This window comes from Capricornis sumatraensis, chromosome 6, assembly GCF_032405125.1.
Source record: "Capricornis sumatraensis isolate serow.1 chromosome 6, serow.2, whole genome shotgun sequence".
NCBI lineage: Eukaryota > Metazoa > Chordata > Mammalia > Artiodactyla > Bovidae > Capricornis > Capricornis sumatraensis.
In genome coordinates this window covers 73516781-73542499 of record NC_091074.1, presented here as the reverse complement: position 1 = coordinate 73542499, position 25719 = coordinate 73516781, and the positions used below count along the sequence as shown (strand labels likewise).

Genomic DNA, 25719 nt, shown 5'->3' with positions numbered 1-25719 from the left:
ATTCTAGGGTTCTTGCAGTCCCAAACTTTTCCTCTTTCTCAATTCAGTTCAACTTATACTCTTATTTGAATGTGGCTCCAGGTCTGAAGAACAGTGTTCTAGCAGGGAGAGAAGACGCCAGCCCTCAACTACCTGTGACCAGGGCGACACCCATCAGTAAATGCACGCCAGGGAAATTCAGGGAGGGCCAAGCTTTGTCCTTGGATCCTGCGCTCTACGATCTCGGATTCCCGGAGCGCGGGGAGCTTCCGGCGCGGGCCCGCCCCCTCCTCCTGGGGGCGGAGCCTGCCGCTCCCGCTCCCGCCTCCCCGGCTGCGCGCGGCTGCGGGCCGTGATCACGTGAGCGCGGCGCGGCGGAGGAGGGGTCCTGATTTCCGGGCGGCGGAAGGAGACGCGGCCGCGTGAGGACGAGGCGATCTGAAAACACGCTTCGGGAGCGAGAGGCTGAGGCCGGTGGCGCCCGCCGTTGCCCACTGGGCTCTTCCTCGCACGTTCTTCCCCTCTGCCTCCGCGCCCGGGTCCCGGCCGGGTCCGCAGGTGAGCGGTCGCCCCCGGTCGGGCCGGGCCCTCCCGGGGCGCGGGACGGCGCGCGGGGCCGTTGCCCCTCGGTCCGCGGCCCAGGCGGGTAGGGCGGGCTGGGGTCAGTCTGCGTCCCCCGGGGGCCGGGTCGTGGCGCTCCGACAGAGCAGGGCCTGGGTGCGGAGAGGGGCAGCGCGGGGGCGGGGCGCCCCGCGGGCATTTGAAGCGTTTCAAGTGACTGGGCGGGTTCGCGCGGTTTCGGGTCTAGGAGACTTTTAGGCCGGTGTGCGTTAATTGGGCCCCGCTTCCTGGACTGTGGTTCGGACCGCCTTCCCCTGTGGGAGAAGGAAAGATAGTTTCTTGAAAACCACGGGGTCTTCGCTTATGGGATACGGGACCAAAGTCTGGGGTTGAGGATGCGCAGTCGTCTCGTACTCAATTCGGCCCTCGCAGTCCAGGTGTGGAGTAACCAGCCGAGCAAGTTCAGACCATCGGACGTCTCGAGTGGTCCTGGTCTGGGATATTTGTTCTTTGGAAAGTCAGGTGTCTCCGATTGGCCCCTAGGTAGAGTTTGGAGGAACTCGTGAGCGTAAAGGGTTAGAGAGGAAATTACCAAAGGCCGAGTACAATGTGACTTACTGAGGGTTTTTTTTTTGGCGGGTGGAAAGAAGTTGGAAATTAGGAGAGGGTAGTGAGGTGGCAGACAAACTAGCTGAAATTCGGTTCGGTTGAAATCCTGGTAGACTAGACTCTCCTTTTTATTGAAATTAGAAAGCCTGTAGTTGGAGCATATGAAATTCATCTTGAAAACTTTTGAGGCTCACCTGCTTCAAGTGATGTGAGAGCTCGGTCCCTGAGGTTGGTGTTCCTACCATCTATTCGATACCAGCTTCTGTAAAAGTGGCTTGTGTTAGCTTCTCAGTTGTATCCGACTCTTTGTGAACCCATGGACTCTAGCGTACGCTCTCCAAGGGATTTTCCAGGCAAGAATACTGGAGTGGGTTGCCATTTCCTTCTCCAGGAATCTTGCTGACCCAGGGATCGAACCGGGTCTCCTGTGTTGCAGGCAGATTTACTCTCTGAGCCACCAGGGAGGCCGTTTGGTTTGCTGTATTATGAAAATCTTGCTTTTAAGCGAAAATAACAGTTGCTGTAGAACTCTGAGTTCCTAGTATAATAATGTTCCCTGTGTACCATAATAATAATCTTATTAGCTTGAAAAGTCAAGGAGAGGCGGTCAGTCTTGTTAGCTTTCCTAACAGAGGGAGAACAGAGTAATTAATACTGAGTGGTGGGTAATGCTTGTACAAGCTTGACTGTGTGTTGGACCCTGATCAGCTAGTTAGTGGCTAAAGATAGCACAGAGAATAAGGGGGTGGAGGGTTAATTGATTCGATTTTTCTGAATATCTTGTTCGACTTGTTTTCATCTCTGGTACTAGATAGTAATTGTAGTGAAAGCTCACAAACTGTGCTTGCTTATTTCAGAGAGGCCAAGTGAGTATTACGGCCCTCTTTGTAGTTTTTACCTACTCGTATTTTAGACCAGAATAACTAGAGGTGTGGGTGGGCTGAAAATTTGATATTGGAGTAAATGAAATAAGGCAAGCCATTTTGCCACCTTTCCCCCAATTCTCACCAGGATTGCAGTATATATAGCATAAAGTTGGTTTTGATGAATTCAGTCTTATTTACAAAACCCTCTTTCAAGTCCTTAGTAAAGGACTGACACATCTTTCAAATGGTTTTAGCATCACCCTCCTTGCATGGTCTTGTGAGAACTGAATGCTTTTGTATATCTGCTATTATGCTTGATATGTACTGGTCATGAGACTAAGAAAATACACCTTTGTGCTTGTAGCATATCTGTTGACCGTGCCAGGCACAGTTCTAAGTATTTTACACATGAGCTCATTTGCTCCTCATTCATCTTACCTAGTAACAACTCTATGAGGTAAGCATTATTATTAGCCCGGTTTTGTAGATAAAAACTGAGACAGATGGTTTAACTATGGCTATAAAGTGCAAGAGTCTGGATAAGAGCTAGTTGCTCTCTTGTATCTGCTCTTAACCTATGTAGCCAAACCCTAGGTGATAGGGCTCTAATGTGTTAAAACCTTGTAACCATGTGAATTTGAATGTAATGTCATAGGTGATTAGCTTCTAGATTCCTGAAACTTCAAGTTTCTGGTCTTGCACCAGCCATTTTATTAATCTTAAAATAATTCAAACCTTCATTTTGTTCAAATTTCTTGAACTCCCGCGTGTAGCGTTGTGACTTAAAAAAAGTAGCTAGGCATAGGATAATTATGATAGGTCAGGGGAAGTTTTATTTATTCCAGAGACACCTACTCTGGTGGGTATACAGTGCAAGGTAGGGTTTATTATTTTTGTGTGGAAAAGGCTGCAAGAAGGGCTGAGCCAGTTCCAGGTATAGAAGGCTATTTTTTTAGATAGAGGTTAGTTGATGGAAAGATAAAGCTGTAGAGGAAGTTAGGAAGGATCGCTGACCGTCAAACCCAGGTGTTTTTACTGTAAGCAAGTAAAAGGAGCAGCTGAAAGCTTGTGAGCCTTGATCAGATCTGTGTTTAGAAAGAGCCCTCTGGCGATTATCAAATGGACCATGAAGTGGACACTAGTGACAAGGCAGGAATGCTGGTGGGGAAACTTGAACACTCTTGGGTTGAAATAAAGGATTTAAGCAGGGAGTGGGAATGGGGAGAAGGCACAGATCAAAGATTTTGTGTGTAAGTGGGATAATCTGTGGGTAAATTGAAAGAATATGATGGAGAAAGAGAAGTGCAGTTCAACAGGGTTATACCTGAGTGGTTATAATAGCGGCCTAGCTGGTCTTTGTTCCTTAGCTCTCTGTTACACTGTATTTCCTTTTATATTGCTTTTTTCCCTCCTCTTTTTGTTTCCGGTTTGTATCTAGTCTGAACTTTTCCTGGTGTTCAGAATGCTAGTACTTTCATTTTTGCCTATACCAAGCTTATCCCCTTTTCTTCATCTCTACTGTTTTCCTTGCTCATGAAATGCCCAGTGCCTGTCCTTGCTGCATATCTGAATCGTCCCCATTTTCAGGCACTCAGCTTAGGTTCATGAAACTTTTCCTAGCTATTACAGGCTGCATTCAGTAATAAAATTGGTTTAGACTTTGTTTTGCTAGAGTTTCTTGGGGGTTTCTGGGGGCCAGGAGCTTCCCAGTAGATGCAAGGTATACCTGTAGCAACTCTGCTATCTCCCTCTTGTCCTATGAAAACAAAAAATTTTCAGAAGTTTTTTTTTCCTTTTTTATTGAAGTATAAATATATTAATTGAAATATACACAAGTTTTCTACTTAGCACATTGCTCGACCCAAGATTCCTATTTAGAACATTGCTTGACAAAAGGTTGCATAGTGAAAAATATCTTAAGTAAACTGACTTTGTTGTTTCTTTATAAAGGTATTTTCCATTTAATGTTTTGATGCATTGGCATGGTTATTGTTGATCTTGATAATGTTAGAGTAATGTAAAGGTTAGAAAATACCTTCTCTATTCTTCTATAATTTATCTCTGGTCTGTATTCATTGTTTTTAAATTAATTCTTTCATCATAGTACTCAAGAATGACCAAAAAAAGAAAACGCCAAGATGATTTTCAGAAAGTAAAACTAAAAGTTGGTAAGAAGAAGCCCAGGTCAGAAAATTCTACTCTTACAAACTTTAAAACGAAGACTATACATCTGCCTGAGCAGCTCAAAGAGGATGTAACACTTCCAACAAACAATAGAAAACTTAACATAAAGGTAAATCATAAACATTTTTTTTGATAAGATAGGATTTTCCTTAAAGTCATCTAGAATGGTGTACTTTTATGGAAAGTTGTTTTAACTTTTGAAAGTGAAAGTGAAGTCGCTCAGTCGTGCCCGACTCTTTGGGACCTCATGGACAGTAGCCAGCACCAAGCTCCTCCGTCCATGGGATTTTCAAGGCAAGAGTACTGGAGTGGGTTGCCATTTCCTTCTCCAGGGGATCTTCCTTACCCAGGGATCAAACCCAGGTCTCCTGCATTGCAGGCAGACGCTTTACCGTCTGAGCCACCAGGGAAGTGGCTGAAGATTGGAGTTTATCTGTTTTTCAGAGGTCATGCTGCCACTACAACTTGCCCACTTCCTCCAGAAACACTTGCTCAGCTAAAGTCAAAGTGATTTCTCCCTTGGGTATTCATGTGATAATTTAATACGTCATCTGGAAGTAATTTTTATATCTTTTTGATGTGTCAAGTTTTTGATGTGACAGGTCTTCAGCTGTTTTTATAGCTCATTAGGATAGGACCCTGTCTTACCCATTTTTGAACCTTTACAATGCATCGCTATTCCAGATTCATAGTAAATGTGTGAAATTAATTGAAATTTAAGCAGTATTTTTGCTTAAAAATGTAGCAGCTTTATTGAAATGTAATTTGCACATAATATTTATTATTTAAAGAGGACAGTTCAGTGGTTTTTAACATATTTACATTGTTAGGCTGCTGTCACAGTAATCTAGTTTTAAAACATTTTTGTCACTTTAGAAAGAAACCTTATACCTATTAGAAGTTGCTCCCCATTTCTTCCCCACACCAGACAGCCACTAAGCTATCAGTAAAGATTTGCTTATTCTGGACTCTTCATATAATGGAATCATGAAATGTGGTCTGTTGTTACTGGTCTTTCATTTAGCATGTTTTTGATGTTCATCCACGTTACAGCACATATCAAAACACCTTTGATGTGTCAGATAGTATTGCAGTGCAGAGCTATGTTATATTTTTTCACTCAGCAGTTGATGGGCATTTGCTTACTCCCACTTTTTGACTCTTATGAATAATGCTGTTAGAGACATTTGTGAACAAATCTTTGTGAAGATACACGTGTTCTAGTTTTGCTTTCTAATGTCTGCAGGTTAAATAATATCAAAAAGATATTTGAAGTTGTGGTTTCTTTACAGATTATATAAATTATTCTAAATAGAATAGCCGTATGTTACACTCTGAATAAAATACACAGACACCCTGAAAGACCACTTAAAATAGGCAGAAAATAGTGTAAATATGTATATGGTACATAGTAGGTCTTTAAGTGATAATGATGATTGCTGTCAGTTTAAACGACAGTGTGCCTAATCCTGTGTAATTTCAAAACGAGAAAATACTGACTGAAAGTTAAAACAATTCTTTTATGAAGCCAAAGCTACGTTAAAGCTAAAACTGTTCCTGATCTTAACAAAAGGTACATTTTTCTCAAAGTAACACTTGAAAAATACCTACTGAAGCAGCCCTTGACACCCACCGAAGTGTCACTTTATTAGCATAGTTTCAGTTAGCATTGTTTATTTGAAAATGATGTGTATGTATATGTATATACCTAAAACCTGTATTTTTATTTATAGGATTTGCTGTCACAGATGCATCACTACAATGCTGGGGTTAAACAAAGTGCTCTTCTTGGACTTAAAGACCTTTTGTCTCAATACCCATATATAATTGATGCACACCTTTCAAACATATTAAGTGAAGTGACTGCTGTGTTTACAGATAAAGATGCTAATGTACGATTAGCAGCAGTTCAACTTCTTCAATTCCTGGCCCCCAAAATACGAGCTGAACAAATTTCTCCATTTTTTCCTTTGGTAAGTGCCCATCTCTCTAGTGCCATGACTCACATTACTGAAGGAATTCAGGAGGACTCTTTAAAAGTTTTGGACATTCTGCTGGAACAGTACCCAGCTCTGATTACTGACCGTAGCAGTATATTGCTTAAGAATTTTGTAGAACTTATTTCTCATCAGCAGCCGTCCAAAGGACTGGTAAATAGAGACAGATCCCAGTCCTGGATACTTTCTGTAAATCCTAATCGGAGACTCACTTCTCAGCAGTGGAGGCTGAAAGTCTTAGTGAGACTCAGTAAATTCCTTCAGGCCTTGACAGATGGATCCAGTAGGTTGAGAGAAAGTGAAGGACTTCAGGAACAAAAAGAAAATCCCCATGCCACTAGCAACTCCATTTTTATCAACTGGAAGGAACATGCCAACGACCAGCAACACATCCAGGTTTATGAAAATGGGGGTTCACAGCCAAATGTCAGTTCACAGTTCAGGCTACGGTAAGGATTTCAGTTACGTCCACACTCAGTTTTCCTGTATTGAATTATAACTGCTGACCATTGATGGCTAATGGCGGGAGACACGCAGGTGTCTTCCAAAGTTTCAATAGTTACTCATAATTTAATTTTATTTACTGATGGGAGGAGTCATTTCAAAGTATACTAATTTACTCATTTCTAGCAAAGCCTAATGGAAAGTAAAAATTGATCATCTTTTGGCTTTGTCTTAGAGTTCTGTTTTTCTTGCTAGTGTTGATCAATGTAATTATCAATTCATGGTGCTTCATTTTACTGGTACTTAATATATTTAAGATTTAAATTAAGCAAGGAGTAATATTTTTTAATTAAAAATTTTTCATTCTTACCTTTCCTTGCTAGGTATCTGGTTGGAGGACTAGGCACTGTGGATGAAGGCCTGTCGTGTACTGAAAACTTGAAAGGATTTATTGAGATAATAATTCCATTGCTAATTGAGTGCTGGATTGAAGCTGTGCCTCCACAACTAATGGCTTCTGTTGGAAATGGTATAGAACGAGAACCTCTGCAGGTTATGCAGCAAGTTCTTAATATTATTTCCCTTTTGTGGAAACTCTCTAAGCAACATGATGAAACTCATAAATTGGTGAGAACTATTGGGTTATTTTCTGAGTAATGCCTTTTATCATAACTGGACAGATTAAAAATCAGTGTATTACTACTAACTGGTTATGCATTTTCCAAAAAATTCCCAAGATTTAACTATAAACTTGTAACATTTGCTCAAAACTGCAAATTAAAATAATTCTTTGAGTTTGTTATCTGTTTTAATTTTTAAGTGAAATGTACAGCAAGGTGCTTGATTTCTTTTTTTATTAACTATAATAATGTTACATTGTATTATTTATGGCAGATTGATTACATAGGAACATTCTAGTGTCTGGAGACCTCTTACTTGATTTAAAAAGTTGGTTATTAAGCAGTGTCTTCCAGTTTGGGCCACGTTACAGAGTTTATGCCAAGAAATGGATGAAACCGAAGATCTCATATCTAACCCTGAGTTGTTTTTAAACTATTACATTTCAGGGAAGAAGCTATATGTAAATTTGCTTGGTGTATGCTTTTTTGTTTTCTTCTTGATAAAGAATGTAAATTGGAAAGCATTTCTTAAAGTTACTTTTACTGTAGGTAAGCTGCAATTGCTGGTATGGTGCAAGTGACGTTAACCTAAGTAATTCCAAGTCATAGAACAGTTTCCAGCTAGCAAACATGTTTCTAGATGAGTGAATTTACCTCCTGTTTGGGGAGATTTTGAATATTGGTGGGCTTTTTAAAGGTGTTTTGTTGTGGGGAATATAATACATAGTCCATGGCACAAGTAAGGAAGAACATGCTTGAGTGATGCTGGATTAATGTGGTTAATCTTAAAAAAGGCAGCTGCTCGAACAATACTTTAAAGCTTGGAGCATCGTTTTATAGGAGAATTTCTGCAATGACTTGACTAGGAAGTTGTGACTCTTTGAAGTTGCCTACATATGTACAGAATGGACAAGGCAGTTTTTTAGTTTTGTTCAGTTCTTTTTATTTCAGGCATTTGGGTGTTTAATTATTCATGGGCACCTTAATGCTTATTATTGCTTTAGTAATATTTGTAATTAGATAGAATGGTAGGACTAAACGCAGATTCATTAATTGTGTAGTTTGGGATCATCTACTGTCATTCAGATAACACTGCTACTGCTGCTGCTAAGTCACTTCAGTTGTGTCGACTGTGCGACCCCATAGACAGCAGCCCACCAGGCTCTGCCGTCCTGGGACTCTCCAGGCAAGAACACTGAGATAACACAGAATCTAAACACTGCCTTAGTTTTATGAATATTTAAAATAGTATGTTTTAGAAATATTCTGTGCTATTACAACTAAAATTATTTATTAGTTCATTAACATAGGATACTAAATTCAGACGACTGTTTTGCACAGACTGTTGAAGGTTATGTAGAATAGTAAAGTGGGATAGTGTATAAAATTGAAGTAAACCGAGGGTGGTTAATTCAAATAGAAATAGTATTTAAAAGCATCCATTGGTAGAATTCTCTAATTTACCATGGCAGATTTGAACTGTAATAACTGAATAAGGTAAATCTATTACTTTGCAGACAGAGTATAAATATGTATGTTACACCAGATGGCATTAAAATGCCTGTTATTTAATTTTTCATTACCATTCCTGCTGTTCCTCTTTCTCATTCACCTTAGTTATAGCTTCGTACTTAAGATGTTGAGCAGTCAAAGTTCAAACTTTAGGAGGAATGAAATGGCATTCCTTGGTCTTCTAATTATGCACCACAGGCTGAATTTTTTTCAGAAAATTCAGAAAATGTGTAGGTTTTCTGTTGATAAATTGGCATCTGTATTTGGGTGCAACCTAAGGGTAACTGACTGCTTACTTTTTAAGTTTTGCTAAATGCATATAGTGTGTTTGTATTTTGCTGCATAATTGAGAGGTTTCATTTTTGTCCAGGTATTTTTTTTTAAAAAACCTTTTTAGGAATTTGAAATCTTTCATTTTTGGAAAGAAATTTCAAGTTAACACTAAATCTTATTTGCAGTGGTTGAGTACTCAGATCCTGACTGAGGTGGTTTATTTCTAATACACTCTTTGTATCCTTAGTATCCTTAATTTAAAGTATACTGTGTTTAATATTTTTAAGACACACAGTTGTTTTAAAATATAATGTAACATTAACTTTTTAGTTAACTTCAGTTTTTGGAGGCCTCTATTAATAACTTTAGGTCAGTATTATAATTTTATACACTACGGAGATTTTGTTGTATCTTAGCTTTGTATTTTAATGCTTGCTACTTTCAGTCTAAATGTTTCTTTATTGTTTCATTTTTACCATGAAGATCAGAATTTGTGAGAAAGAATTGGATGCAAAGGTGAATTGAGCATCTGTAAATTTGGCTGTTTAATTAAAATTCAGTTCCTCAGTAAACAGTGGTCACATTTCAAGTGCTCAGTAGCCTCAGGTGGCAGGTGTGTTGGACAGCACAGATATAAAATAGCTCTGTCACTGCAGAAAGGTCTTTTGAATAGCACTGCTTTGCAGTAAGTTAGGTTCTGTGCTAGACTGTGGGAATACAGAGATAAACATGACTGACAAGGCAAATACTTAGCTCCTGGTGGGGTTGAGAGATGATGTCCAACAAATAGATGATGTCCATCATGTCATCATTAGGAAGAAAGATGAAAGTGGGATAAGAGAGAACATGTAATGAAACTGCAGGGAGGGGACTGTTAAATAGGTGGTCGGGAATGCCTTCTTAACATCTACATGTCACTGAATGAAGAGAAGGAGCAAGTCTTGTGAAGACCTGTGGGAAGAACCTTCTAGGCACAGGGAACAGCAAGTGCAAAACCCTGAAGTGAGAACAAATTTGACATATTTGAGAAATGGCAGCAAGGCCTATGCAAGTGCGGTCCTGGGACAGTGGTGGATGATGAGGGGGGAAGTGACAGTAGCCACATCGTGTGGTTCCTTGTGGTCTGTGGTAAAGAGTTACAATTTTAACCACATTGGAGGGTTTTGAGCAGAGGAGTGGTATGATCTAAATTATGTTTATTTAACTTTAATATGTCACATTTACAAATAAAACAGTAATAAACTCCCATGTCCTCATTCTCCAGCTCTAGCAAAACTGGGGCCCAACTGAGATCATTGATCCCATGGATGACCTGTCCTTCCTTTATATACATTATCTCGTTTATCCTTTCCTGTAATATTTTGAAGTGTGATTTATGATTTAAACGATCACCCTGGCTGCTGTGTAGAGAATTAAGTTTAGGGGGGCAAGAGGAAAAACATGAGGACCATTGGGAGACTGAAACAGTAATCTTAAGTGAGAGGTGATGGTGGCTTGGAGTCCTACGGTAGCTAGTGGTTGAAGTGATGAGAGGCAGCTGGATTCTGGTGAAAGCAGCTTGAATGCTGGTGTATATAGTAAAGAAAAGAGGAGCAGGAGTGATGCCTGTATTAATGGTCTAAATGATGGTGTGACCACACATAGGAGAGTTCAGTTTATTCATGTTAAATTTAAGATGCCTGTTAGAAGTCCAGGAGTTGTCAAGTACATGTTTTTAGGTCAAGAAAAAGAGAAGAACCTAGTGAAGGTAACTAAGGAGATGTACTGCAATAGCTAGCTATTGATTTATGGTCTGAGTTTGGCCTCCAGTTTTGCTGGAGCTGGAGCTAGCTATTGTAGCATCTCATGTCCCATATCCCAAGCAACCCCTCAGTTACTGGCAGACTGCAATGATTGGTCCTCTGGATAGCAGGAAATCAGTGTTTCAGGTAGGAGAACATGATACATTGAAGAATACTGCTGAAGAATTTTAGACAAGTACAGTGACTTGTGAAGGTGTGAAATGCCTTTAACAAGCAGTAGCATTTCTAGAGAATAGTTACTCTTAGATGGAATACTAGGGAGAAGATTTTCTTGTATATTTTATAAATATTAGTAGTTTGAATGTAGAATTTTAGTAAATCTTAACTTTCTCCCTTTTTTCTCCTTCTAAGTAGATAAATGCATGTAAAAATAAAACCAGCAAAAAGAACTGTGGGTGAAAATTGGATGGCCTAACAGTTTATTCAGATTTTAAGATATTTACATATTATATCATTAGCAGAAGATGTATTATAAGGGTAAATTTGTAAGTGAATATTGACAAGTTGTTGTTTCTGCTTAAAGTCTTATTTGCTATTTTAAGTTATTGTTTCTTATAGATTTTCTAATCTGTGCTTATTTTACTAGGAGTCATGGCTTCGAAAGAATTACCTTATTGATTTCAAACACCATTTTATGAATAATTTTCCATATGCCTTAAAAGAAATAACCAAGCAAAAAAGGAAAGAGACAAATAAAAGGTATTGCCATTCTCTTCCACTGTTTAATCTGACATTTTCAGAAAACAGTCTTAAACTGAACTTTGTACACTGTGAGGTGTTTTTATATAGACTTTGTGAAGTAAAGATAAAAGCTATAGTATCTGATGTTAAGTCACTTTAAGCCCTGGACTTGCAATTTTACTTAACTTTTATTTTTATTTTTAATCTGTAAAGTGAATGTTTTGTGCTAAATGAGTGTCAGCTATCAAATTGTATAGATAAGAATTTAATAAAAATTTGCTAAGAGTGGATAGTTTATTTGTGAGAGGCGCTGTGTAATTACTGAATCTTTGAGAGCATAACATCACTAGTTTCTGCTCTCATTTATATACACAGGGAAGCGTAATATAACTATTATCAGTATCCTGATGGAAGAGAGATAATTGGAGAAAAGTAGCTCTCTTTTTTAAAATAAGTGGAAAGAATGAATTATGGATGAAGTTTCACTGGAAAAGTGTAAGCCTGGAAGTTATTTCAAATGATTACCTGAAGTAAGAGCAGATAAACGTAAAAACAAATTACCCAATAAAATTTGACAAGCAGATACAAGTTAGAAAACTCAAGGTGTAATTCCCCAAATGAGCAAACACTTGAACAGATGTTAAAGTTTGTCAGAAGGTTCTTAAATTTATCAAAAGGAAGAACAGTGAGGAGAATCAGTGAGGCTCTTTGGGCAGAGTTCAGAGGATATGCTCAGAAGTGAAAAGTATGTTGTAGGCAGATAAATTTCATTCATTCACCAAAGTTTTTTGGTCTCTCACTGTAAGTAAAGTATTATGACAGATAATTAGATGTCCTAACGTATACTCTTTGATCTCTTAAGTGATTTCATAAATTGCAAAAATCAATACAAAATCTTAAAATTGATAAAAATGTGTGTCAGACTCTAGTCATGAGATGGAAATCATACCAGTGATTTTCACAGAGAATTTAATACAAACGGGTTTTAACTAGGTATTACACTAGGTATTTCCTAGTTTGATGGAAAATGGAAACTAGGTATTTCCACTTCATAGTGGAAAGGCGAATGGGAGCAGTACGGTACTGCAGAGGTAGGCCTGCAGGAAGCGGCCACTGCCTCTCGACTGGGAGAACAGAGAGAAGAGGGCAGGTATCTTGAGTCGCTGTCTGGAGCCCAAACTCAGCCCTCTAGGACGGGGTTTGCACTCAGCTGGGACTGATGTCTGAGATCAGGAGAGGGGCCTAGTGGGATAGGGGTACAGGATTCAGCAAAGGGGGTTCTGGCTGGCTGGCACTGGTGTTCCAGGGGCACAATGATGCTGGTTCTGTGTCAGGGAAATACAGACTGGAGCAGACTCTGGCTGCTAGAATGAACTGCTGCTGGCCTGAAGAGTGGTTGGGTTGCACTGGTGGCAAAAGGGAGCAAAAACTAGAAGTAGGAAGCAAACAGAAAGTGCCGCATTTTCCTCTTACAGCTTTCCAGTCTCAAGTACCTCTTTGCTTCCCAGCTGGCTCAGTGGTAGAGAATCCTGCCAATGCAGGGGACAGATTTCAATCCCTCGGTTGGTAAGATCGGCTGGAGAAGGAAATGGCTACCCGCTCCAGTATTCTTGCCTGGGAAACCCCATGGACAGTAGCCTGGCGGGCTGCAGTCCACGGGGTTGCAAAAGAGTCTGACACAGCTTAGTGACTAAACAATAACAAGTACTTTATTGGCAGAGCCTAACAAGAAGCAAACTGTAAAGGAGAAAATGTGACTCACTCCCAGAATCACAAAGTAAGAGTGTGGAAGGGTGGTTTTAAGGCTGAGAAACAAAAGCTCAGTAACTTGCAGGAAGAAAAATGAATCTACATACTTAACACAAGGCATATTTAAATGTCATTAGAACTTTATGATTAAGAAATGCTATAGGAATTCATAGGAGGAGACAGATCCTTGTTAGGATAAACAGACAAAGCAGTGTTGGAGAATAGTGTTTTAACATGAATGTGACTTTAGCAGGCAGAAGTGAAGTGGAGGATGATTGTAGTAATGGAAGGAGATATTACAGGGCATGAGAAAGCCATAGAATGGTGTAATGGAGAACATGGGACAGACCTGCATCACATCAGTTTCTATTGATGAATACCCTTAATGTTGAAAGTCATTTTTTTGTCTCTGACCCTCATTTCTCTTTCATCCTTGGTCCTTTTGGCATTGAAGACTATTGGTTGGATCAAAACCACGTTTTAGGACCATTAATTTAGAGTTTCTGGAATTGGAGGTGACAGAACCAAATAGGGAGATACTTTCTTGAGCAAGTAAGTTGTTAGGGTTTGTTTCCTCCAGATACAGTTTTCTTATTGACACAGAAGTTTTTAATCAGATGCGTGGGATAAGCTTTAGAATATCCTTCAACGTGTGAATATAATTATATGTGTTTTTTATGTTGTCAAGTAAGAGGTTTCAGATATAATTTTTATCAAAATGAGATAGAATAAAAGGATGTTTGGAATTTGGTAGACCATTAAATGTAAGTAAACTAAGATCATGGCATCTGGTCCCATCACTTCATGGGAAATAGATGAGGAAACAGTGGAAACAGTGTCAGACTTTATTTTGGGGGGCTCCAAAATCACGGCAGATGGTGATTGCAGCCATGAAATTAAAAGATGCTTACTCTTTGGAAGGAAAGTTATGACCAACCTAGATAGAGTATTAAAAAGCAGAGACATTATTTTGCCAACAAAGGTCCGTCTAGTCAAGGCTATGGTTTTTCCAGTGGTCATGTATGGATGTGAGAGTTGGACTGTGAAGAAAGCTGAGTGCCGAAGAATTGATGCTTTTGAACTGTGGTGTTGGAGAAGACTGTTGAGAGTCCCTTGGACTGCAAGGAGATCCAACCAGTCCATCCTAAAGGAATCAGTCCTGGGTGTTCATTGGAAGGACTGATGCCGAAGCTGAAACTCTAATACTTTGGCCACCTCATGCAAAGAGTTGACTCATTGGAAAAGACCTTGATGCTGGGAGGGATTGGGCGCAGGAGGAGAAGGGGATGACAGAGGATGAGATGGCTGGGTGGCATCGCCGACTTGGTGGACGTGAGTTTGGGTAAAATCCTGGAGTTGGTGATGGACAGGGAGGCCTGGCGTGCTGCGATTCATGGGGTCGCAAAGAGTCAGACACGACTGAACAACTGAACTGAAACTACTCGAGCATATGGGTGTACTGTCATTATTCACTTTATTGGACACTTAATATGTTGAAGGCACTTAGGAAAAAGAATAGGGTAACAAGAGTATATCAATGTAGTAAGGAGCTGGTCTTGCTCTTTCATGGGGGGCATAGGTCCTAGAGAGGGCTGCCTGCCTAGGGAGTAATTTGTGCCAAGATATAAAAGGTGAAAAGAACTATGAAGAGACTGAGGTGGTGAAATTGTGGAATTCTTAACAAAAGTGGATTGACAGTGGATTGACTATCATAAATTTCCCTAGTGATTTGTTTTGAGGGTCTGCAGGCTGCTCTTACACTTCCATAAGGAAGTGCATTGACTATTTCGCATGTAGCCTTTGGAGGCTATCTACTAAATTCACAAGTTAAAGTTGGAGGAGCCAATGTGGCCTAGGCCAGTGGTTTTCAATTTTGACCTGATGTCTAGATTTTTTTAATCTTGGGTGGAACTGTGGAGTTACAAAAGATACTATTTTCATTGTGGTAGAATGTCGATAGCATAAAATTTAACATTTTGACCATTTTTAAAGTGTACTGATTGGTGGCATTAAGTACATTCACGGTTTTCATGTTACCAAACTGAAACTCACTACACATTAAATAATAACTTCCTATCCTCTTCTTCCCGCAGGTACTGGGAACTGCTATTGCACTTTTCTTCCTTTATTAATTTGAGTGTTCTGGGTACCACATACCAGTAGAAACTTAAAATATTGTTTTGTGTCTGGTTTAACTTCACTTAGCATGATATCTTTAACGTTTATTCATGTTGTAGCGCTACTAGCATTTCATTCCTTTTTTTTAAAAAATGGAGTTTAGTTTTTAGAGCAATTTTAGATTCATAGTAAAATTGAACAGAGAGATGGAGTCCTCGTATACTGTACTCCTGCCTCTGTGGATGCATGGCCTCCCTCACTGTCAGCATCCCACACCAGAGCTGTATATCTGTTGTAAAATACGAACTTGACACATCATTTATACTCAGAGTCTTTGGTTTATGTTAGGGTTCACTCTTGGTGTTGTACAGTCTGAGTTTTGTGTAAGACACGGTGTCATACATGGTATTTTCACTGTCCTAGAAGCAAGTTGGGAGAAGGCAACGGCAACCCACTCCAGTACTCTTGCCTGGAAAATCCCACGGACAGAGGAGCCTGGTAGGCTGCAGTCCATGGGGTCGCCAAGAGTCGGACACAACTGAGCGACTTCACTTTCACGCATTGGAGAAGGAAATGGCAACCCACTCCAGTGTTCTTGCCTGGAGAATCCCAGGGATGGGGGAGCCTGGTGGGCTGCCGTCTGTGGGGTCTCACAGTCAGACATGACTGAAGCGACTTAGCAGCAGAAGCAAGTTGCCCTCCAAATATGCAAGTTCTGCATCTGTGGATTCAGAAAACCACAATTCATAAACATGATACCCCATCTGCGGTCAGTTGAATACGTGGATGCAGAACGGTCTGGAGGGCTAACAGTATTCTTCACCACCATGCATTCACAGTTTAAAAGAACATGCCAGTTTCACTTAAAATTGTTCTTAAGTGGTAAAAATTACTAATCTTGTGAAGTCACAGTCCTTGAAAACACATATTTTTAATATTCTGTGTGGTGAAATGGGAAGTATGCCTAAAGTATTTTGGCTGCATACCAAAGAATGATGGTTGTCTCAAGGAAATGCACTTGTCATTCTGTTTGTATTTTCTGTGATGGACATGATTTTAATTTGAATGACTAACTGTGGTTATTCAGACTTGGGTATTTGCAGATGTTTTTCTCAGAAATGAATAAAGTAAGCCTATCAGTTCCAGGAAAATAGTGTCTGAGCTAGAGATAAAATTTGAATCTTTAAGCAAAAATGAATATTTTGGGAGAACTTGTATCCACCATCTGTATATCCTACTTTTTTGCTCTTCATTTTTTTCATCTCTCTTCATTAGGCTTATTTAGAAGCTGCTAGATGGTTTATACACACACACAAATACATATATGTATAATGAAGGAGAATATATGTATTCTCCTTTATTTCCAAGGACTATTTTAACAGAGCACAGTACTTGGGTTTGGCAGTTTTCTTGTTTGAGCATACTGACAGCAACACTTGGCTCTCTCTTGGTTTCCACTGCTGTTAGGAAGTCAGCTATGAGTCTGAACTATTGCTACTTTATAAAAGTTACTCCCCCCTCCCCTCCCATAAGACTTTTCTCCTTGTCTTTTATTTTCTGCAGTTTGATAATGATGTATCCAGGTGTGGTTTTCTTTTTTATTGATTTTCCTTGGAATTCAGTGAGCTTCTTAAATCTGAGATCTTGAATGAAGTGTGTAAACACATCTGAAAAAGATCTCATCTTCAAAAAAATATTTGTGCCATTTTTCTCCTTCCCTTTAAAGATTAATTGAATGTGTATAAGACCCACTTACTGATTTTTCTGTTTCTCTTTATCATTCAAACATATATTTGTTGAATTTGTTTTGTTTTTATTTTTCAGTTCTAGAGTTTCTGTCCAGTTATTCTAGCACCGTTTGTGGAAAAGACTATTGTTTCTATTTTGGATTGCTTCTGCTCCTTTGTCTAAAATCATCAGTTGACTGTACTTGCAGACCTCTCTTGGGGTTCTTGGATTAACCTATGTTTGTCTGTTCGTTCACCAGTACCATACTGTCTTGATTACTGTAGTACAGTATGTCTTGAAATTGAGTGGTTGTGAGTCCTCCAACATTGTTCCGCTTCAGTCTTATATGGGGTAGTCTAGTGTTTGCTTTTGTGTATAAACTTCAGAAATCATTTTGTTGATAACTATAAAGTAACTGGCTGGGGTTTTGATTGGAACTGTGTTGAATCTATAGATCTAGTTGGGAAAAATTGTTAACTACTGAGGTGATGCATAACTGGGTCTGTTTTATGTAAGAGCTCTCTTTACTTCCAGTTCACCTGTACTCTGAAAGGGAAAGCCCTTAAGGGTCCAGCTTGAAGTAGGAATAATATACCAGAGTCCCTGTGTTTGTCTGGCTCTGGGGTTTGACTTTTCCCTGTGAGGCCTCTGAAAGGTTACTTCAGTTTTTTAGCCTTTTCGTTGGAATTGGCAGCAGCCCTTGGAAGTTGAGTGCTGTGGCCTTGCTTTATTTGGGGGACCCAGCAATTGATCATCATCTTGTTCCTTCTTGAATGCTTTTGAGTTGTTAAAAACTATTTCATCCAGCTTTTAAAGTTATTTTCAGGAAGGGACTCAGTTCTAATTTCCTCCTCTATCATTGCTGAAAATGAGTTTCCCCAGTTTCCTGCCTCCCTCATAGAATTGGTGGTCAGTGTATTTAGACTAAAATTTTGTGTAAATTCTTGGAGGAGCAGGATGAATTCTCCCAACTTTTCTATGTCTGTTGACACCTTCCAGACAGTAATAGGTTATACTGCTTAAGATAAACTAAAGTAGATCTTCAAAAGCTTTACCTGTGGTGAAGAAATGTTGCAGTCGAGCTTTTGTGTGGTCTGGTTAGTAAACAATGTGCCTTGGTTTTGGACACTGAACAGTTGGGCAAAGAACCTACCAGTAGTTTTGGGTTTGTAGTATATATATTGCTAGTCATCTGTCCCAGTTTTCATTCATTCTTCCTCTTTGTTATAGAATTCCCAGTTTTTTGCTGGGCATTTGCTGTGCTGTGCTGTGCTATGCTTACTCTCAGTCATGTCCTGACTCTTTGCGACCCCATGGACTGTAGTTTGCCAGGCTCCTCTGTCCGTGAGGATTCTCCAGGCAAGAATACTGGAGTGAGTTGCCATGCCCTTCTCCAGGGGATCTTCCCAACCCGGGATGGAACCTGGGTATCCCACATTGCAGGCGTATTCTTTACCAGCTGAGGTACCAGGGAAACCCAAGAATACTGGACTGGGTGGCCTATCCCGTCTCCAGGGGATCTTCCCAACCCAGGAATCGAACTGGGATCTCCTGCATTGCAGGCGGATTCTTTACCAGCTGAGCTAAAAGCTCACATGCATGTATGCATTTAAGCAGACTTCAGATCCAGCTAACTTTTATTCTTCCATACATCCCCCTTTCTCCTAGTCTGTACCAGCATTGTTTCTTGAGCTCGTCACGTCTTGCCTGTATTGCTCAAATAGACATACAACTACTTTGTTTAGAGTCTTGTAACTGATTTTTTCTTTTTCATCAGCAGAAAAGAAAGAACTTTTCAACTATGTTACTCCTGTGCTTGCAGAATTGATTTCAGTGTCCTTAGCTTTCAACTCTTTGTGATCTGGTCCCATTTGTCATTCTTAACTCTACATTTGATACCCTAATAACACCAAATGTTAAAAATTTCCCTTCCCTTGTATTTGTGGTTTGTTACTACTGTGTCCTTTCTCATGCTTAATCCAGGGTTAACTTTTTCTTTTAAAATAAGTTAGTTTCAGGTATTTTTTTAGTTTAATCAACTTCCGTGTTTCTGGACATGAAAATAAATAGGCTCTGCCCTGCTGTTGAATGCAGTGTAGCCTGAAATCTACAGTGTTTATATAGTGTTTATGTATCTAGTGGTTTATATCCTTCGTTGCAAACTTTGTTTTTGTTAAGATAATCTGTTAGAACCTTTTTTTGAAATTTCTTTCAAGCTTTGAAAGCAATGTGTTTTATATGGCTAGGAAAAAGTGATTTCAATATGTGAGTGATAAAATTAAGTTGTTTCAGAATCGGGCTTATTTAGACCAGTCTTCACACATAAGGAAATTGTGGTCAGGAGAAATCAGTGATTCTGTTAAGTCAAAATTAGTTAGAAGCAGAATCAAGGTCTATTGTGAGTTTCATCCTAATATAAATATCTGCTTAAAATCTTCAAGTGTGTTGAAGTTTTCAAGTGTTCTTATCCCCACATTACATATAGGATTACCAAGCAGTGTTTCAAGGGCCTGTATTTTTTGTGTGAATAGCAACTTGGGTAATGAACTGAGCAGTATGCATTCTTAATTTATCCCTTAACAACCCTGATTCTGTAATGAATAGTTTACTTACAGTCGCTTTTATATACCTACCTTCTTGGCAATTCATTCTGGGAGGAATGAAGTGAAAGTGAAGTCACTTAGTGGTGTCCGACTCTTTGTGACCCCATGGACTGTACGTAACCTGCCAGGCTCCTCCATCCATGGAATTTTCCAGATAAGAATACTGGAGTGGGTTGCCATTTCCTTCTCCAGGGGATCTTCCTAACCCAGGGATCAAACCTGGGTCTCCCGCATTGCAGGCAGACTCTTTACCCTTTGAGCTACCAGGGAATCTGGGAAGAATAGTTAAGTATTTTAGTGAAGCAGGCATGGTAGATACAACACGTAACAGTTACGTATGTCTTTGTTTTTAGCATCAAGCATTGCACGATTCTCTCGAATAATGTAGATCATCTTTTACTGAATTTAACACTGTCTGATATCATGGTCTCCCTGGCAAATGCCTCAACTTTGCAGAAGGATTCCAGTTGGATAGAAAGGATAAGGAAATTTGTAACAGAAACCCTTGAAGATGGCTCTAGGCTAAATAGTAAGCAGCTGAACAGATTGCTTGGAGTCTCCTGGAGGTTAATGCAGATACAGCCAAACAGAGGTAGGTGTTAATGCTCTGTCCTTATTTAAGAGAGGAGCTCTTATGCATGCTATTAACATTTAGAGTCTAACTTTGAGTTCATAACTGTCAAACATTTCACATAGTCATTTACGTTCAAGCCATAAAAGGTAGCTAGCATAATCATGAAGGAATATCTCCTTGAACCCTGATTGCTGAGAACACCCCTTTTTCAGTGAGTAGGTCCACTCTGAAGCTGATGGGAAGGTTTTCTAGTAGATTATATAGTTGGAGTGAAAGGAGGTATGTTTTATTAAGAGGAAGTGACATTGAGCCTAAGGATGAAGAAGTACTCTTTTCTGATCTAATTTGACTAGAAATTGATCCTTCTCTCTTTACCTTTCTTGCTACTTGAAATTATGTTGCATTGTCAATTTTTACTGTGACTTAATAATTCTTTTCATTCAAAACAGCTTTCCTGGTTGGTTCCTGGCTTATCCACCTTTCTAGTATTCTGTTTTTCGCTGTCCTTTCCTAGGTTTGTTGTCTCTTAGGAATATTTGTACTGTAATCTCTGGTTGGTTTGACTTTTGTATTAGGCCATTGATGTAGGATTTTGATGGTAGTCATCAGTTTGTGGCTAAAATCTGCTTTGTCATAGGAACAAGGTGCTTCTGTGCTTTTTAGAAGAATTATGGTGCTGGTAAAGAAACATTTTGACTCACATGCAGTTGTTTTCTCTTGTTTTTAGAGGCGACAGAGTCTCTCATAAAGGCAGTTTATACATTGTATCAGCAAAGAGGCCTGCTCATTCCAGTTCGGACTTTGTTACTGAAGTTTTTCAGTAAAATCTATCAAAAAGAAGAACTGAGATCTTACAGAATCCGGTACAGTTCCCTATGTTATTTTGCTTTTCTTTTTCTTACCAGGTTACTTTGTAATCTGTATAATAAGATGATAGAGTGATTAAATCTTTGGAGAAATTCTGTCTTTTATCCTTTTTGGTTTCATTAAAAAAATTTTTTTTATAAAGAGGTGTACATAATAGTTCCAGTAACCTTTATACACATAACTGAGAAGGTAAACGTCTCTTTGAGCATATATTTCCACTTGTCTGCTTAACAGCTAAAGGACAATTGGAACCACCTGTAGCAGCCTCAGCTTTTTCTTTTGCTTCCCGTAAATTTTATGGAGGTTTAACCTCTGGCCCTTAGTGACATATTGGGACATATGGTATAAGAATGAGGGCAGTGGAAGAGGAGAAGTGTACAATAGGTGAAGGAGATTAAAAGGTACAAACTTACTTATAAAGTAAATAAGCCATGGGGGTGTAATATACAGCATAAAGAATATGACCAGTAATACTACAGTAACTTTTATTAGGACAGGTGGTTACTAGACTTGTGGTGACCACTTGCAGTGTGTACAGTTGTCAGATTATTATGTGATATATTCCTGAAACTAAGATAATACTGTGTGTCAAAAATGTTTCAATAAATTTTTAAAAATGGGAGTATTTTAAAGTGAGAAAGTTCCTGGCTTAGTTTGGTGCTGTCTGGTGACATAGACAACACAAAGAGTAGAACTAAGGAATCCGTTTTTAGATATGGTGAGTTTGAGGTTTATTTGGGATAGTCTGGAAGAGATGTTTGGGTTAAGATAAGAGATTTGGGATACCTCAGCATACATAGGTAGTTATTAGAACATATTCGAGTCTTTACTGTGAGTCAGGGCTTTTCTTAATTTTTCAGTAATTCTCATACTTCGATGTAGGTACTGTTGGTTATAGAAGGAAGCTTAGGTTAAATAAGTTGGTGAGTGTCATGCTGCTAAAGGGCAGCCAGACTGAGACTTAAGTTCAGGTCTGTTAGACTCCAAAGGTCATGTGTAAATCACTAAGCTCTTGGGGGACAGCAAAAGTGATTGCTGTGTCCGAGATGAGGCATTAGAGAGTTAGCAAGTATAGGAAAGAACTGAAATAACACAAGTTTGAAGCCACTTAATGTGGGGCACCCTATACTGAGTGCATCAATAATAAAATAATTATTACAAATTAGTGTAAATAGTTCACAAGAAGTGAAGTAGAGTTTGTGTCCTTTAAGATAAAACTACAATTTACATAGTGCCCCAAATTACATAAACTTTTCAAATACAGTGGGATAAACCTTAGAGAATGCTATAGCTGAATAAATGATGCCAGCCATCTTATAGGCTCTCAAATGTTTAAATAAATGTGGTGTATTTCTCTTCTCTTTGATGGCCTTAGATACCGTAGTAAAGTGTTATCACGTTGGTTGGCTGGTTTACCACTGCAGCTTGCTCATCTCGGCTCCCGAAACCCTGAACTTTCAACACAGCTTATTGACATTATCCATACTGCTGCAGCCCGAGCAAATAAAGAGCTGCTCAAAAGTTTACAAGTTACTGCTCTCCGAATCTATGGTAAGAGTTTTGTGTACCTGTGTAAGTAGTAATCTGTCTGCCCCAACTTAGGAACGATGTTGCAAAGGGGAGATCTTTAGGTTTTACTTTTGCTTCAAATTAGGCATTAATTATACCATGGTAAAATGAACAAAATATCAACCAGTAAATTCATTTTCAGTAGTATTACTTAATACAATAGTTTTAGAAAATTAAAGGTTGTAGATGTTTCTTCAAATCTTAAATTGTCTTTTAAGCCATGAAACTCACAAATTCAAAACTGATCTGGTATTCTTACAAAATTCTTTTAAAACTTTGGCACATTTTACTTATTTAATCATTATCAATATCTTGTGTGGCTTTCATATATTAATTTTTTATTCACCCCTAAAACCTTTTCATTCTTTAAGCAAAAATATCAATAAAAACATACTGACATATATACATATGTATAATTAGTATTTATTATTGGGACACAATTCATATACCATAAAATTGGCCATTTCACACTGTGCAATTCATTAATTTTTAGCATATTCCCAAGATTGTGCAATAGTCACTATTCTCTTATTCCAGAATATTTTTATCACCTCAGAAAGAAACTCTACCATTAGTAGTCCGTCCCTGTATCCTCATTTCTTCCTTCCTCAGCTCCTGGCAACCGCTGCTCACCATTTCTGTCTCTTTGTATTTGCCTATTTTGGTCATTTCTTAGATGAAATTGTATAATGTGGGTCTTTTCAGTCTGGCTTCTTTCACTTAGCAAACCAGGCTGAGAAACAATGGACATAATGTTGAAAAATACTATAGACAATGGACAGCAAGGCTGGACGTCTAGACCAAGACTTTTAGAAGGGTGCTTGTAGGTAATAGACAGTGTTGCACGATTTGACCAGAAAAATGTGCCTGTCAAGCCATAGCTTATACAAAAAAATTTTTCAGCTATTCCTAGGATAAACTAAAGAAGCTAAAAGTAGTATGATGAATTAATAAATTATTATAAGTGTTTGAATTAAAGAATATGAGCAGACAGTAGGAGGGCAAAAGAAGAAATTGATTTTTATAAGTAGGATTTATAAGGAAATAGATTAACATGGGAGTACTCAAAGTCTGCAATAACTGAAAGGCATCTGAAGAATGATCCTATATTTTAGAGACTGAGAAAAGAGGAAAAAGAAGCCTTCAGAGTCAGTTACTTTCAGAAATGACAATGATTTTTACTCCAAAAACATTTGCAGTGTTTACTGCCAACAGAAAGAGAGAACCCAATAGGAGCTAGACAGAAAGTGCATACCTGGGGCACACAATCTTTGGTGTGGTGGAGGTGGCACACGTTCCATTTTCCTCCTCTTTCTCTGAGGGATAAGGTTCATCTGGTCTTTCCCTCTGGAAAGTCACAAAAACGTTTGTGACAAGATTGGGAGGGATGGGTAAGACCTGGACACAGTGGCGGAGAGCAGGTCTTCCTCCCTGCTTACTCCTCTGACTTCATCAGAGCAGCACCTGCCTAGTCTTCCCACCCCTCTCAGAGAATTACAAGGTCTTTAGAACCAGGTGAGCTGCAACACTTTTTCCTCAAGTGGTTTTCTCTGCTGAGTACCCCAGCTGCCAGAAAGGGAAACAGGCAACACCACAGATGCAGGAATCAGTAACACTCAAAATTCTGAAAGCTAATGTGTCACTTTGCTGTCTATCCAGTCTTTATGACCATTGTCTTAGAATCAAGGATTCAAGACAAGATGTGGACAATGACTAGAGTCACTCTGACTCGCACCCCCAGCACTCAGGGACAGCACAAAGCTGTGAGATATGTTCACAACAACTTTGAAATGAAGTTGTTTCAAGTTCATTGAAAGAACCTTTCTACCTGTGGGAGTGCCCAGGATCCCAAGTGTCCAGGATACTATGAACCCAAGATCCTTTCCTATGCATGGTATTATACAATCTCCTGTTTGCTTTTTTTAAACTATTGGTTTTAAGTAAAGTATGTCTTTTTGCCCTATTGTTTTTACTGAAAGGCAATTTTTAAGTCAAGTTTGTCAGTCTCCAAAACGCACATCATATTGCTATGAAAAATTCCCTGAGATTGTTTATACTACTTGCAAGGTGTTAAGCTTCACAAAAAAATTTTTTTAATTGGAAATACATTTTTTAAATTTTACTTTACAATACTGTATTGGTTTTGCCATACATTGACATGAATCTGCCATGAGTGTACATGAGTTCCCAATCCTGAACCCCCTTCCCACCTCCTTCCCCATATCATCACTCTGGGTCATCCCAGTGCACCAGCCCCAAGCATCCTGTATCCTGTATCAAACCTAGACTGGCGATTCGTTTCTTACATGATAGTATACATGTTTCAATGCCATTCTCCCAAATCATCCCACCCTCTCCCTCTCCCACAGAGTCCAAAAGTCTGTTCTATACATCTGTGTCTCTTTTGCTGTCTCGCATACAGGGTTATCATTATCATCTTTCTAAATTCTACATATATGTGTTAATATACTGTATTGGTGTTTTTCTTTCTGGCTTACTTCACTCTGTATAATTGGCTCCAGTTTCATCCACCTCATTAGAACTGATTCAAATGTATTCTTTTTAATGGCTGAGTAATACTCCATTGTGTATAAGTACCACAGCTTTCTTATCCATTCGTCTGGAAATACATTTCTATTTAGACAAATTTCACTTAGATTTGCAGAAGAGTTTCCAGGAGTACAAAGAGTTTCCTTATATCTATCCTTCATTCAGATTCCCCCAGTGTTACCTTACATAACCATTGCACATTTATCAATACTAAGAAATTAACATTGATACATTACTATCAACTAAATTTTATTTCAATGTAACCCATTTTTCCACTGATTTCTCAAAACCACATACTGCATTTAGTCATCACATTTCTAAATATTTTTTAATCAGACAGTTTATCAATCTGTCTTATTTCTCTTGATGCTTTTGAAGAATACTGGTCAAGTATCTGGTAAAATGTCCTTCAGTTTGGGTTTGTCTATTGTTG

At 39.0% G+C, this 25719-nt stretch overlaps 1 protein-coding gene across 2 annotated transcripts in view; it reads left to right on the top strand.

The window, feature by feature from the left end:
- The first annotated feature begins 416 nt into the window (after positions 1-416).
- LOC138080952 (testis-expressed protein 10-like) overlaps positions 417-25719 on the top strand; it is a 29619-nt gene continuing 4316 nt past the window's right edge. For both annotated transcript variants that reach the window (XM_068973864.1, XM_068973863.1), the window contains exons 1-8: positions 417-537; positions 4120-4308; positions 5933-6645; positions 7024-7267; positions 11434-11546; positions 20080-20318; positions 21028-21163; positions 22543-22718. In XM_068973864.1, the coding sequence (XP_068829965.1) occupies positions 4129-4308; positions 5933-6645; positions 7024-7267; positions 11434-11546; positions 20080-20318; positions 21028-21163; positions 22543-22718 (1801 nt within the window). In that variant the 5' untranslated portion in view covers positions 417-537; positions 4120-4128. The remainder of the gene's footprint in view (positions 538-4119; positions 4309-5932; positions 6646-7023; positions 7268-11433; positions 11547-20079; positions 20319-21027; positions 21164-22542; positions 22719-25719) is intronic.